General features: G+C 36.9%; 3 protein-coding genes and 1 long non-coding RNA gene across 7 annotated transcripts; 2 read left to right on the top strand and 2 right to left on the bottom strand.

Annotated features, from left to right (window-relative positions):
• Nucleotides 1-184: 184 nt before the first annotated feature.
• On the bottom strand, nt 185-4092 carry cybrd1 (cytochrome b reductase 1). Its single transcript, XM_088414581.1, has 4 exons — nt 2999-4092; nt 1122-1330; nt 882-1036; nt 185-784 (listed from the first exon to the last, which is right to left on the bottom strand). The coding sequence occupies exons 1-4, from the start codon at nt 3183-3185 to the stop codon at nt 505-507; spliced, it is 831 nt and encodes a 276-aa protein (XP_088270707.1). The 5' UTR covers nt 3186-4092; the 3' UTR covers nt 185-504.
• Nucleotides 2758-6349, top strand: LOC148423426 (uncharacterized). Its single transcript, XR_015865576.1, has 2 exons — nt 2758-3315; nt 5903-6349. It is a non-coding gene; the product is annotated as an uncharacterized LOC148423426 (long non-coding RNA).
• On the bottom strand, nt 4277-10064 carry dcaf17 (ddb1 and cul4 associated factor 17). 2 transcript variants are annotated; one of them, XM_088414575.1, is made up of 15 exons: nt 9990-10064; nt 9142-9311; nt 8956-9059; nt 8533-8623; nt 8310-8446; nt 8031-8109; nt 7637-7711; nt 7454-7558; nt 6390-6492; nt 6158-6300; nt 5751-5860; nt 5554-5641; nt 5387-5470; nt 4567-4722; nt 4277-4510 (listed from the first exon to the last, which is right to left on the bottom strand). In XM_088414575.1, the coding sequence occupies exons 2-15, from the start codon at nt 9274-9276 to the stop codon at nt 4397-4399; spliced, it is 1524 nt and encodes a 507-aa protein (XP_088270701.1). In that variant the 5' UTR covers nt 9277-9311; nt 9990-10064; the 3' UTR covers nt 4277-4396. The 2 variants fall into 2 exon arrangements, with proteins under 2 accessions (XP_088270701.1, XP_088270702.1); XM_088414576.1 differs by lacking the exons at nt 8310-8446; nt 8533-8623.
• On the top strand, nt 9665-13223 carry mettl8 (methyltransferase 8, methylcytidine). Of its 3 annotated transcripts, none has more exons than XM_088414578.1 (10): nt 9665-9708; nt 10280-10436; nt 10526-10617; nt 10698-10990; nt 11292-11341; nt 11497-11557; nt 11730-11869; nt 12089-12195; nt 12387-12452; nt 12539-13223. In XM_088414578.1, exons 2-10 carry the CDS (start codon nt 10285-10287, stop codon nt 12688-12690), a joined length of 1113 nt encoding a protein of 370 aa, XP_088270704.1. In that variant the 5' UTR covers nt 9665-9708; nt 10280-10284; the 3' UTR covers nt 12691-13223. The 3 variants fall into 3 exon arrangements, with proteins under 3 accessions (XP_088270704.1, XP_088270703.1, XP_088270705.1); XM_088414577.1 differs by having other exon boundaries at nt 9669-9740; XM_088414579.1 differs by lacking the exon at nt 9665-9708 and adding an exon at nt 9809-10137.
• Nucleotides 13224-13229: the final 6 nt, after the last annotated feature.

The following is a 13229-nucleotide window of genomic DNA, read 5'->3' as shown; positions in this document are numbered from 1 at the left end:
ATTATTAAGTAAAATTATGTAATTACAGTTGGCTTTATGTCAGTGTGGCACAGAAAGCCGGAAATTTGTGGAGGGGTACTTAAAAATAAGTCACAAAAGACATGGACTACTGGCTTGTCCTGGCTTGGGAGTGGATAGTTGACACACAGTGGGATATATTTCACAGTAATGAAAGAGACTCACATTGTAATCTGCAGATATTTATTGTAAAATATGTAAAATGGATTCTGAATATTTTAAAGGAAGAACAATACAGCAGAATGAGAAGGTTATAGCAACGTTTGTCATGATTTCATGGGAATCATGTTTACATACGATTTGGTCATAGTGCAACATATTGAACAGCAACAATATCAGCAAAAATATGATGAATATTTGATATATGATGAGAAAAATATAAAACAAAAATATATTAACAAAAATACAGCAGAATTGACAAATGAGAAAAAGGAGTGTACATTCATCCTAAATTGGAGAGAGTTCCAGATGACGGTATATTTCAATTTAGTTGACCTGATCATCAAATGTATTATTTCTTCTACGAACCTCCCCAAAACCTTCACCCTCTGCTTCATCCGAGAGTTGAGACAGGGCCGGACCAACTTTTGCGCCGCTCTCAACGCTCCCATCGGAATGCAGAGTATGCAAGGTCTGGTCGCTAGGCCGTTTCCAAGATTGTCGAGTGGCAATCCAAAGGATTAGTGCTCCGAAAACTACCAGAAAAAGTCCCAGAACATTCACAAATGTTGCCTCTGGGGGTGAGTCCTTATATTTCGGGTTGCTTCTAGGAGATAAATAAAACAAAGCTACATTTAGTGTTTCAGCGTATAATTGCATTATAATTTAAAACCTTAGGAAAACAGTTTTTTTTCTGTACTTACAGGCCAAATATAAGTTTTTCGGTGATCCCCATGAGAGCCACTGCTATAACAGAGGTGAAGATGAAGAGGCCGCTGTAGACGTGAATAGGCATAAAAGCTGCTCTCCAGGTTATAGGTGTAAATGGCATCAAATACAGGGCAACCCCTAAAACTAGCTGCATAAAAAAAATATCACTTTTCCATTATATTAAAAAAAAGAAAGAAAGCATAATTTAGACAAAATTAAAAGAATGCATTTACCTGTAGACAGTAGAGTATTACAGCTGCCAGGCCAACCCAGCTGTGCAGACTGTACATGTTGGGAATTTTGGCAGTGTTGTGATAGTCAAAAACAGCCACAGTAGCCACAACGGCACAAATGAAGGCCACCAAGTTCAAGCTTGCGTGGATAAGCTTCATGGTAAGTTTGCTGCATTTCCAGCTCCATGGTAGTCTATACACGATTATGGCTGCAAAAGGGAAAGGTTGTCTTTCAAATGAGGTGGTCCATATTCGATTTTTGATTGCTCAAATTTAGTCTGCACTCCTTCTACTAACATCTATGTGAATGGAAGGAGATAGTTTACAGGAGCAGCCCTAGTTGCCGAGTGATTTCCAAGCCTTCTAGTGACTCTTTTACATCGTTTTGCTTACTAGAAGAAGCTCAATAGAGGGACTTGTGATGAAAAAAAAAGGCCAAAGACAGTTACTTATTGACATGTTGAACATTTTGAACCAAGGTACACTCCGTGCTTTCAAACTACGTATTTTTACTGCTGCTTACTTTTTCCGATGAGACATTCTATTATACAGCTCCTAATATTATGCAAAACTTTGCTGGGATGTTCAAATGTTGATTTATGCAGGGTCACGTGTACATCAAATTGACAAGTCAGTTTCCTTTTTCAAGGGGAAGCACTTTTTCAAATGAAGTGTAGAAATGTTTAGATATTTCTGTTATTTCTGGTGTAGTGTAATTTTCTCTGGAGTGGACCTGTCTCAAAGGCACTACAGAGCCGCCATCACGCAAAGCAGGTGATAGAAATGTAGACTTCCTTAACTCAGGCATGTTGGTTGAAAAATTTGTTTGATTTTCCAGGACACTCTTTTACATCAAATCTGCCCCCCTTTCCCCCCGACTGCCTTCTGTCTCTACTTATGGTAGTTGTGCAGCTACCACCAATACTTTTGCTCCAAAGAATTTCGGGGGGGGGGGGGGGGGGGGGGGGGGGCATGAAGGAATGTCAGGGGTGGCGCGGATGACCCCAGGGAAAAGCCTTTGTTTTTGTCATGTTAAGTGTAATTGCAATAAAATGAAAATCTTCTCTTTTTTTTAAGTTTCAAACACTTTGATGCATTTGGCTATTTTTTCAGTTTTAGACTAAGCTGTAACCCGTATAAACATTGTAAAAAATAATCAACAATTGCTGAAAATTGATTTCAATTGCTTTTTTTTCTTTTATTAATGTTCAAAATGATTCAGTTCTCAATATACCTATACAATTTCCATGGATAATAATCTTATTTATAGTCAGCTTGTTGAATGTGTGTGTGGAGGGGTTCTCTTCCCTTTAAAACCCTTTTTGAAACCCTTTAAATAAGGGTGGTTTTGATACTCACCCACCCCTAACGTTTTCCTCAAGTGAATAGGTGGGGGGAAAAAAGATTAAGCAAATATTCTTATTTGATTTTAATGCCATATCAGCCATAGAAATGGTTCAAGTAGCATAACAAAAAAACAAACAATTTTTGTCATCAAGTCCCCGTTTATATAATCAAGCCAATGAGCTGTCTTCCAAAAAAGTAGTGCTTTGGTGCATTCTTGGTACCAATGAGCTATGTTGAAGGTAGATGAGGCATTTCATTAAGAGCGAAACTGCTCATACGGGAGTCCAAGTAATCAAAAAGCGTTGAGAAAATAAAGCGATCATTTAGATGTATTCTTCCGCAAACACGACTGAAAACATTGCAGCGCTGAACACGTGTTGAGTTGCATGCTAAAAAAGTTTCATTGGGAGTACTAGCCACAGGCACGCCTCCTCCTACGCACTTCTCAAAGTTTGGCTTGTGTAATATAACTACTTCAAATCGTTTGAATTCCTTTGGCAGGAGGAATAAAAATGGAAACTTCAACTCACCCAGACCCTGCAGGACGATAAATCCGCAGACGTTCAAGACCGGATGCCAGTTAAACTCTGCCAGTCCTCCGTCCCACCTCAGCCCCTTTTGAAAGTGAAGAACCCATCTCAACACGAATATGATGGCGAGAATGCCTACGACGGCGGCGGACGACAAGGTGACCAAAAACTGTTTGTAGTTCTCCATTGCCGTCTTATTTTTCAGCCGCAGGTTTCTGTACAAGAAGGTGGTTGGAGGATGACGATTATGAAGGGCTCGGGTCTGTTGCGGACAGAATTGAGGTCACGTGACGCGCTGCTGGGAAAAATGCTAGGAGGTGGGGCTGTTTTGTAACTTTGCATCTTACAAAACGTGCGATTGTTTACTTTTGGTATGTTACAGAACGCCGAACTCCGGCTGCGTACTACGCGATCTATCGAGAAAAAAAGCTAAATAATATTCTGGATTGTTTACCCTTCGTGTAGTTCCGCTTGAACTCTCACCCGTTCCACATTAAATGGAGAATTTAAATGCTCTCATATTGAAGGACATGATTGCGATTCTCAGGATGGGATTGTACGATATAATACGCCATAAATTATGCAGTGTTCCCTCGATTATCGCGGGGGTCACGTTGCCAAAAATACTTGTAGACGAAACAGCTTTTTTTTGTTGCTTTTGTTTTTTCAAGTCCGTTTTTTCAATTTATAAATAAACTATTTTTTTGCGGCGAGATAAAGCTGCAATAAACATGGTCATAAATGAAAATCCATGAATTATATATAGATTTTCTTCTGAATAAATAAATAAAATTGACATTTCTCACTAGTCTGGTTTAAAAGGGAGTCAAATTGCAAGAAAAACAATTATGTAAACTTGCAATAGAAAAAGTTATGGTCATAAATGAAAATCTATGATAGTTACGTTGGTTTCTTTACTGGATGAAGCTCAAAAGTTCCTCACAAAACCTGGGAAATGTTCCACAACCACACCAGAAACTATGATTCACCCGGATATGGCGAAATCATCCTCTGTGTGAATGTATTCATGATTGTCATGATGAACAAAAACAGTGTCTAGTGTATCGCTCTATCTCTAGCATGAACGATCATTTAAAAACAACAACAACAATTAAACCAAGTTATGGGGCAACTGTGAATTTTTTTTGGTGGTGGGGGGGGGGTTAAAACATATTTCAAATCAGTACACATGGCACTTGGCAAAATGAACACACACACACACACACACACACACACACACACACACACTTTCAAATACTGGCAATTAATCTGGCAAGATAACAATATTAAAATGTTTTATTTAAACAAAAAAATACAAATGATTCCCTATGTAAGAAACGCTAACGTAGAAAGAAACAGATTGGAACAGACAAAACAACTAAAAATTTCCCTTTGGTTCTACAAGTATTTGGTGTCAGTCCTTAGCTTGTAAATGTGACAGCAGACGTTTGTGTTCTTCTGTTCCACATGACCAATTGTGTCCTTATCGAAGATCAGATCATGGCGGTAAGTCTGAAACCAAAAGTTTATTTTGATCCATCGTCATACACTCACATGCCGTAACTCACCTCATCCCATGGTTCCAAAAGATACACAGTCTTCAGTAGCTGTCCACTCTGGTTGTCATACAGCCGGACCTGAGCTTTACTCTCTCCCTCGGTACCATCGGTGACCACTACAGCCAAAAGGTCCAGCTCGTCCTCATATATTACTGTACGGAATGTCTGAAACATTTGATACGTTTTTTTTAGTTTGCTGGTAGCACATGGTCCATTTGTTATAGCCCAAAATATAGTGAGCACTTTTACATGATCATACTGCACATTACTTTCAGATGTCTTTTTTTTTTCCGCTTATATTGTGGGTTCATTTTAACACGGAGAGACTTGAGGAAGTTAATCAATTAATTTGTGTTTGAGCAAGGTAATTTGATACCTTACCAACAAGTAAATATTCTAGCTCCCGCAAACCAGTTATGTTCCCTCGGGGTACACAGACGAACCCTGTCAGTTTGAGAAAGTACTCGTCATTGTACAAGTGTACTAAAGAATCTTTTCCACATAATCAACATATTTTAATGCAAAGTAATAATGGCAATACAGTATATATAATATTTTTATAGGTTATTGTAGACATAGACTAGAGTAGAGTATAATAGAATAGACTAAATTGTTCTTTGTTCTTCAATGAATCCCTTTTGGGGTTAAAATTAATAATGCATAGTATTGATCCCTTTTGGACCCAATTCTGAGTTATTTTTGACCCAACTTTTTTGAGTGAGAAGCGTCTTGTTACAAGAATATCGGCAATGAATTTTGTGAGGAGGAAAAAAAAAATCCCAAATAACCATTAATTGCACTCAGTCTGGGGCTAAAACTATTTTCATACCTCAAGATCCGGGTCATCATCAAGCTGTTGGAACCTTTTTTTCACTGTGCGGCCTGAGGAGGTGACAGTGACTTGCGAGGTAGACTGCAGTTGTTGAAAATAACAAAAACACGACAGTTTTAAGAGTTAATCTAAAACATCCATCCAAACCAAGACAAAAGACTTACCATGTTATTCCGATGAGTTACCATGGAGAAATCTTTCTCTATCTTTGATGGCGATCCGCTGTTCGACTCACCAAGTATTTTAAGAATGCTGTGAGGAGAAACAAAACACAGAAACCATTTACAGTTGTCACTTGTATTAGAGCTCATAATATTGTGCAGGTGTGTTTTAACATGAAACAATCCTTTGTACTACTCACTTAATGGTGCAGGGCCCCACATGAATAATTCTTCCCGAGTCATCAGGATGAAAAAAAAGGGCATCACTCTCAATAGAGTTACAGCTCATATTCTGTATCCCATTTATGGCCTAAATGGATTGAAAAAGAAACACTTTTTTTTTTTTGCCCAGGCACATTATGAAGTGGCACAGTGTTGATCGAGGAGCAAATGACTCTAGAAGCTATCTGGAGCAAACAAATGAGAAAAAGTGGAACGGGAGCAGAAGACTACAACCAATGTCAAAAACAACTGTTCCCTCATTCCACTTAGGCTGACAAGTTCCTTTGTGATTTCCTGTTCATCATTATTTCAGTGTTAAAGTACAGAAAACCCAACAAACTAAATATGTGCAAAATTCCTTTTGTTAACGGTTTGTTTTTGATACCAGCGTTCTGTCTTTGAGTGAGCGGAAGTGGTGCGTCCCTTGGTGTCCTTTTTGTGGTGGTGTGTGAATGTAATGCCAAGGAAAGCCTCCAATCTGCACCCCGTTATTGGAGCAGGACACCTCAAAAAGCACAGGAGGACACTCTATGTAATCAGAGAAAAAAAAACACAATAAAACCTTATTTTGCATGGATACTGTGTACATTTTTAAGCATAAACCGTTTCAAACATACCTGTAATGCGGATATTTAGTGGAATGCCAAATGGTGCATCTCCCACTGTTCTGCCGCCGAGTAGTGAACTTGGCTTTCCAAGGGTTAACTTTTCCACCAGGTACTACACAAGAAAAAACTTTGATGAAAAAGTAATGTTTTCTCAAAAAGAACATTTATGCATTTGACTCGGGATGTTCTGTCCCATTTTTCTTTGCATGTACTCAACTCTTGAGTAGTCACCAATGGCGATACCAAGTACTGATACCACTGGCACTTTTGATACCGACCCCCCCACCCTTAAAAAAAAAAAAAAAAAAAGACAGATAGATCCCTTTTAAAGAAAGACGTACCTATTCCAATATAGCAATTCCCTTAAAAGGACCTCAAATTTATATCAATTTTCTATTCTCCTAATTTATAATTTGTAATCTTAAAACTGCTACAAGAGAGAGGCCAATACTAGTGTCGCGTGTCATTACTAGTTACAATACCTTGAAATAAAGCCTAGTATCGGCCCGATACCGGTACTTGTAACAGTACTCACGGATCCCTAATTATAACTGAATTATACATTTTCAGAAAACAAGAAAAAAAAAAAAACAAGTAACGAATTCAAATTCAAACAGAACGTCCACATTAAACAACTACAAGTGTGACAACACGAAATGACAATTTTCTTGTTTACATATTTGGAAAACCATATAAAGCAGCCTATTAGGAAAAAAATGGTGCCCCATTAAGTGCAGTATGAAAAGTGCTTAATACCTGCACCCTAAAAGCACGTTACTGTTCATTATAAATAAAAATATTTTTTAATCACGTTACTTGGGCAACAGGTTTGACTGTATAGTAAGTACAATGTATACAATAGCTGCAGCCCTAAAGTACAGCCACTTACAGTATGTAACTAATATCCTGAAGAGAAAAAAAGGAGGCATTTATTGAGGGGAGGCAATTCTATAGCCAAGTGGATGAAGCCACAGGCAATTCTTTGAGGCACAGCAACTATGAGAGAAAAGGCCTTTTCGAAAAGATATGGTATTTATAGAACTGATACTAAGTATGACATTGGAAACGCAAACCTTTTGCACGATGTGCTCAAAGCTAAACAGCTTCATTTTGCGTCTATAGGACACAGCCAGGGCACCATGATATAAATCCACGTCAATAATGTCGTTCCCAAATACCTGCAAAATTTAAATGGAAATCTTCAAACCACAGTCTTGCAACATTCAAAGCAATGTGACAATAAAAAATATACAAACCTGTTTGTTGACTTCCATCATGCCCACAATTTGTAAGGGGAAAACTTGGAATATGGCCAGATGCAGTACTGTATTCTGTGTGATACCAGCCAGGTAAAAAAAAACAAAATCAAAACAAAACAAAAAAAAAATCACACGCACAAAAGTGAAACATGTTGTGTGAGCTTGATGGCTCTAAAACAAAAAAAAAATGTTTTCAGATGCTCATTAGATATTTTTACAGTTGTACCATTTCAAAATGGAAAAAAAAAATCAAATACATAAAATAAATCAATTATTTGTAGAATTCTACTGTGCTGTAATGCAAAACCAAACAACAAATTACAAAGGCATTTTGACTTTGTCAAAGTTAAAGTAATTTCAAAATCATTTTCCAATTACATAAACATTTCACCTGCTGTTCTAGGGTTGTTCCTTTGTTTTGAACAGATTTAACATAAAACATCTCTTGGTAAACATCCCAGCTTAAGTACCTTAAGAGAAAAAAAGATGAACAATAAGAAGCACAGTTACTTTGTTAAAAAACAAAAAAACAAAAACAGAAGGTTCCCTACAAGGACCAAGTTAGTGCTAAAAAATGATGTTATTCAAGATTTTTTTTTTTTTTTACATGTATAACAATTTCTGATAACACTAGCTCACATTCAGTCTGACCACAGAAAAATGTTTTCACCTGAATGTGTGTTTTGAAGACAGGAAAACTCTCTCCAGCTCCTTTCCTGTTGAGTCTGATAAGCGATACAACCAATTATTTGCTGTCAAACACAAGAGGCTGGCTTTGTGATCGGAAGGAGAAGCTAATGTGGTTTCCTGACAACAAAACAATTTTACACGTATAGTTAACATAGGTGTACAGATGCAATAATGGCATGTTTTTTTTTTTTTATGTCACTTACAAGTGGGCTTTGGCACAGCAGGGCATCTTCAAATTTATTCACTTTAAATCGTTGAGGCAAATTGTAGAGAGCGTGAGGCTTGGAATGAAGACTGAAAAGTTCACGAGGAAGTTATACTACCGTTGTTCGTCCACAATGATTAACTTAAGCATCGTGTAGGGTTGGGCAATAACTCAAATTCAATACTGTATATATTGTGATAGAAACCTGACCAATATCACGGTTAAATGCACTCAATATAATATGCACAGCCACAATTTGAGTAGAAGCACTAGAATTACTTGAAATGTTATGATAAAACATGGCAACTACTAGGACCACTAGTGAATTGAAAGCAAGCGACATTATCAGTGAACGTCTTGCACAAATATATTCTGAACTACTAATCACTACTACTAAAAAAATGAGAAAAATAGCACTCACCAGCTGTAGCATTTCAGGTAATTGTCCAAGTAGATTTTACCATTCTCATACAAAATTGGTGATTTAGAAGTCTTGTTACACACGTTAAAGAAACCTCTATTATCCTGAATTGTGACAACAGATAAAACATGCATGAAACTTGAATAGAAGTCTGAGCAATGTTTGAATAGTACAATGTTATGTCACCTCTAGAAGGATGTTTCTTAGGACCCTCGTATTGAGCCTCGTTATTGTCCCAGCATCTCTGATACCTTGTCTTCTCCAGCTCAACGCCTTAACAGCGTTCCCTTTCCTTTTTTTTCTACAATTGAGCGCCATCATCTGGTGGCATGTCTCTCAACATTTCACGAGAATATCTGTGAAAAAAAAAACAACAAAAAACAAACGCAAAACGTTTCTTTAAATTTGCTTCACCCAAAAAATAATGCGGAAAAACTCGCAGTTCATGTATAAACGTAAATCTAAGAATACATTAACTGAGAAATACATTGAATAAATGTGAAATGATGATATTTTCAGGATATTATCATTTTAACTACCTCCTTACCCAGCACAATATTTGAACTGCAATAAAGAATTAATGTGGACTTTTATCTAAAAAAAACACAAAACTAATTAATTTCTAATATAAAAAGTAGTCTGTTTAAAAATATGTAGTCCACTAAGACCACTAACGCTGATGTATTACGTCAAAACCCGTCGACACGACCAAGACCTCGTACGCATGCGCGAAGGCTAATGTTTATGCTCCAGGTGACTGCTGCTCCACAATAAAGGCAAACTGGGTGATTATGTACTTGTTAGTCCGTTTTATAACTTATAACCGACTGTTTTCGGGAGATCCTTAATTTTATAACACTCTTGTATGATTGATAATATGTCTTTCTTGAGTTAGTGACGTTAGCCAAAGAGGCGTCAACCGCGTTGAGATCATTCTAAATGCGTTCAGCCCTATTTATTTACCCCGGGCAAGCAAGAGAGATATTAAAAAAAAAATGACTGTAAAGGTGCAGCGGGTAGCGTATATGATTTACCGTAGCAGCGTTGGATGAATTAGTTTTCTGTACCCGCTTGTTCTTGTTTTGGAAGCTGGTCTTCTTCTATCAATGTCACACGGCGATTCAACAACGACAAGTCTCACTATTGACACCAACTGGATGGGAATGGAGTAGCATGAACGAAGTAGCTACTTAACCCTTTAGACGCTGGAGTTATTTCAATAAAATATTTATATGTAACTTTAACGAGAACTTTCAAAGCACGCGATGTCTATAAATTTTACAGCATAATATGTAATTTACCAAACATCTCTGTCCTTTTGCAGTACAAATGCAACAGTTTCGGAACCTTTATTTTTCCACCCTGGAGAAAGTTTTCAGCAGTGTGTCAACACGTCTGAAGAGCACAGAAAGAAGACCCTCAGCTCCACTAGGCTCTAGAATTCTTACCAACCCCGATGACATATTTAAGCACAATATGTGGTCAGTAATTTGTTGGAAATTGTATGCCAATATGTGAATAGTGTTTTCTTTAAAATGTTTACAGTAATTGTGTGATTTTTCATATTTAGGGATCATGTGCAGTGGACAGAAGCGGACAAAAATGACGCACGGATGAAAGCTGCGGAAAACTCCAAAGTGTGCATTCCGTTAGTGGAACAAAGTAAGAACATGCTTAAGATAACATTTCAAAGAATATTAATTTCTTAAATGTGACATTATTGTTAAATGTCTTGTCCACAGGCAAATTTGATACAGAAGCTTACCAATATTGGGATAAGTTTTATGAGCTACATGAGAGTAAATTCTTCAAAGACCGCAAGTGGCTGCTTATGGAATTTCCAGAACTGCTTCCGTCAGATTCAAATAGCCAAGAGGGTAGCTGTGACGGCGACGTGGTTAAAGGACACCTGCAACACCACAGCCACACATACTTTCACCATCAGCACCTGTGTCAACATGCAGAGCTGGAAACATATGAAGCAGCCGTGCGGGTTTCATACCCTGGACAACACGCCTCTTTCAAGATATTGGAGGTTTTGAAAAATGTTATTTAGTAGATGCACCGTATATACACACACACACATATGGTTGTGCGTGTGTGAATTATTTATTTATTTATTTTTACTAAGTATACTTTTAATAGTTGTGGATAAACAAACATCACGAACAAACAAAATGTCCTCTAGATGGCCACCTTGCTTCAAAGACGCAGGGGAAATGTAATACGTTTACAATGCACTGGTGTTTATTTTTAAACCAAGAGAAAGTAAAAAATAACACAAGTGCTTCATGAAGCTTCCTTTTACTCCTTATCATTATTTCATATCTTTACAGGTTGGGTGTGGTGTCGGCAACAGTGTATTTCCAATTATTAATTATATGAAGTAAGTCACCTACAATACTTCAATCAACATTTCTTTAACCTTATAAGGTTTTGTGTAATACATAACATGTCTAATGTTTGATATTTTATGATATTGGTGCATATTATACATGCATATTATTTTTGTCTTATGTTAACTTTGAATTCTCTTCACAGGAAAAATGATGCATTTGTATACTGCTGTGACTTTTCCCCATGTGCTATCGACCTGCTGAAAGTAAGAAACCGTTGAGTATAAATGCTGTGGTAATATTTTTAATATTGTCTGTATTCGATTGTGATAGGAGTTCTTAATACCGAAGATTTGTTTTGATCATTTTATTCTCAAGATTATTGCATAAAATTTATGTTTGGTTATAAACATCGCCTATTCTGTCTCCATCTCGCAGAGCCGTCCCGAATACGACCAATCAGTGTGCCACGCATTTGTGCATGATATTTGTGAGAAAGAGAGCTCTCTTCCCCTTCCTCCACGAAGTCTGGATGTGATTCTTGCAGTTTTTGTGCTTTCATCCATTCATCCAGACAGGTGGGCGGAGTTTACTGCAAAACTGCATACTATTGGTTAAACTGTTTATGGTCCTTCCCATAAAATGTTAGCATTAATAGAGCCACATTCAACAGCAAAGTTATGTAGTTGTTTTAAATAAAGTTTATTTTGACAGTAACCTTTAAATGAGAATGTTATTATAAAATAGGCATTGTAGATATTGTATTCAGGAAAGTGACAAGAAAATTTCATCTACAGGATGCAAGGAGTTGTTAACAGGCTATCCTCCTATCTGAAATTTGGAGGGATTTTCCTTTTTCGTGATTATGGGAGATATGATTTAACACAACTCAGGTTTAAGAAGGGTGAGTTGCGGATTTGTCTGACGTACTTCTTTGTTTTATATATATATATATATATATATATATATATATATATATATATATAATATATATATATATATATATATATATATATATATATATATATATATATATATATATATAAATAGTGTGGCAGATATAGTCTATTAATAGCTATCCTCTCTTGCAATCAGGTCGGTGCTTGTCAGACAACTTCTACGTGCGAGGAGATGGAACTTGTGTTTATTTTTTCACAAAAGGTATAGAAAAGTGTAATAATGTTTTCACTGAGGCATTACTTGATGTTTAAATTGACGCCTCGTTTGACTGTGTTTCACCTCTACAGATGAAGTGCATAGTTTATTCTCCAATGCCGGATTTGAGGAAATTCAGAATCTGGAGGATCGACGAATTCAAGTTAACAGGGGGAAAAAAGTTTCAATGCATCGGGTGTGGATGCAGAGCAAGTATAGGAAATCACATCCACTTTCATCTTAACACCAAGCTTTGCATGTTTTTTTTTTTAATGTACAAAAATATCATTTGGAGCGCTGACCTCTGATATTCTTTATTTTTATACTTTCTACTTTTCATTTGAAACAACTGGTAAGTGTGAGTGAAATGATGAAGTGCATTTTATTGTACCTGTTTTCTAAGTTTGGTATTGTGACATTTGTAAGATGATCTCTGATTGGTTGTTATCTTAGCCCTGAGCAACTGTGGCCCAATCCCAGTGGGAAAACAAGTGGTCATTTATGTCAGCTTTTTAAATTCTTTAAAATGTCAAAGCTTCCTTTAATCTTAATATCGTGACAACATTTAAACAGTTTGCTTCCAGTTTTCAATCCCTCTTTAGTGTCATCGGTCTTTTTTGCAAAACAGTTTTCATTTTTGTCACGTACCTACATTGAGACGAGTCCTGTTATTTTTAAGTTTCTAAAATATGCCGTGTGCGCGCTTGCTTTGTTTTTATCACAAAATTGTGCAATTTGTGCGTTTTTCTAGTAAAGTTTATAATTTGGGGGTGAGTGCTTCAC

This window comes from Hippichthys cyanospilos, chromosome 5 (assembly GCF_059441005.1).
Source record: "Hippichthys cyanospilos isolate Australia breed blue-spotted pipefish chromosome 5, RoL_Hcya_1.0, whole genome shotgun sequence".
NCBI classification, from domain to species: domain Eukaryota; kingdom Metazoa; phylum Chordata; class Actinopteri; order Syngnathiformes; family Syngnathidae; genus Hippichthys; species Hippichthys cyanospilos.
The sequence above is the reverse complement of the archived record's forward strand: the minus strand, read 5'-3'. Positions and strand labels throughout refer to the sequence as shown.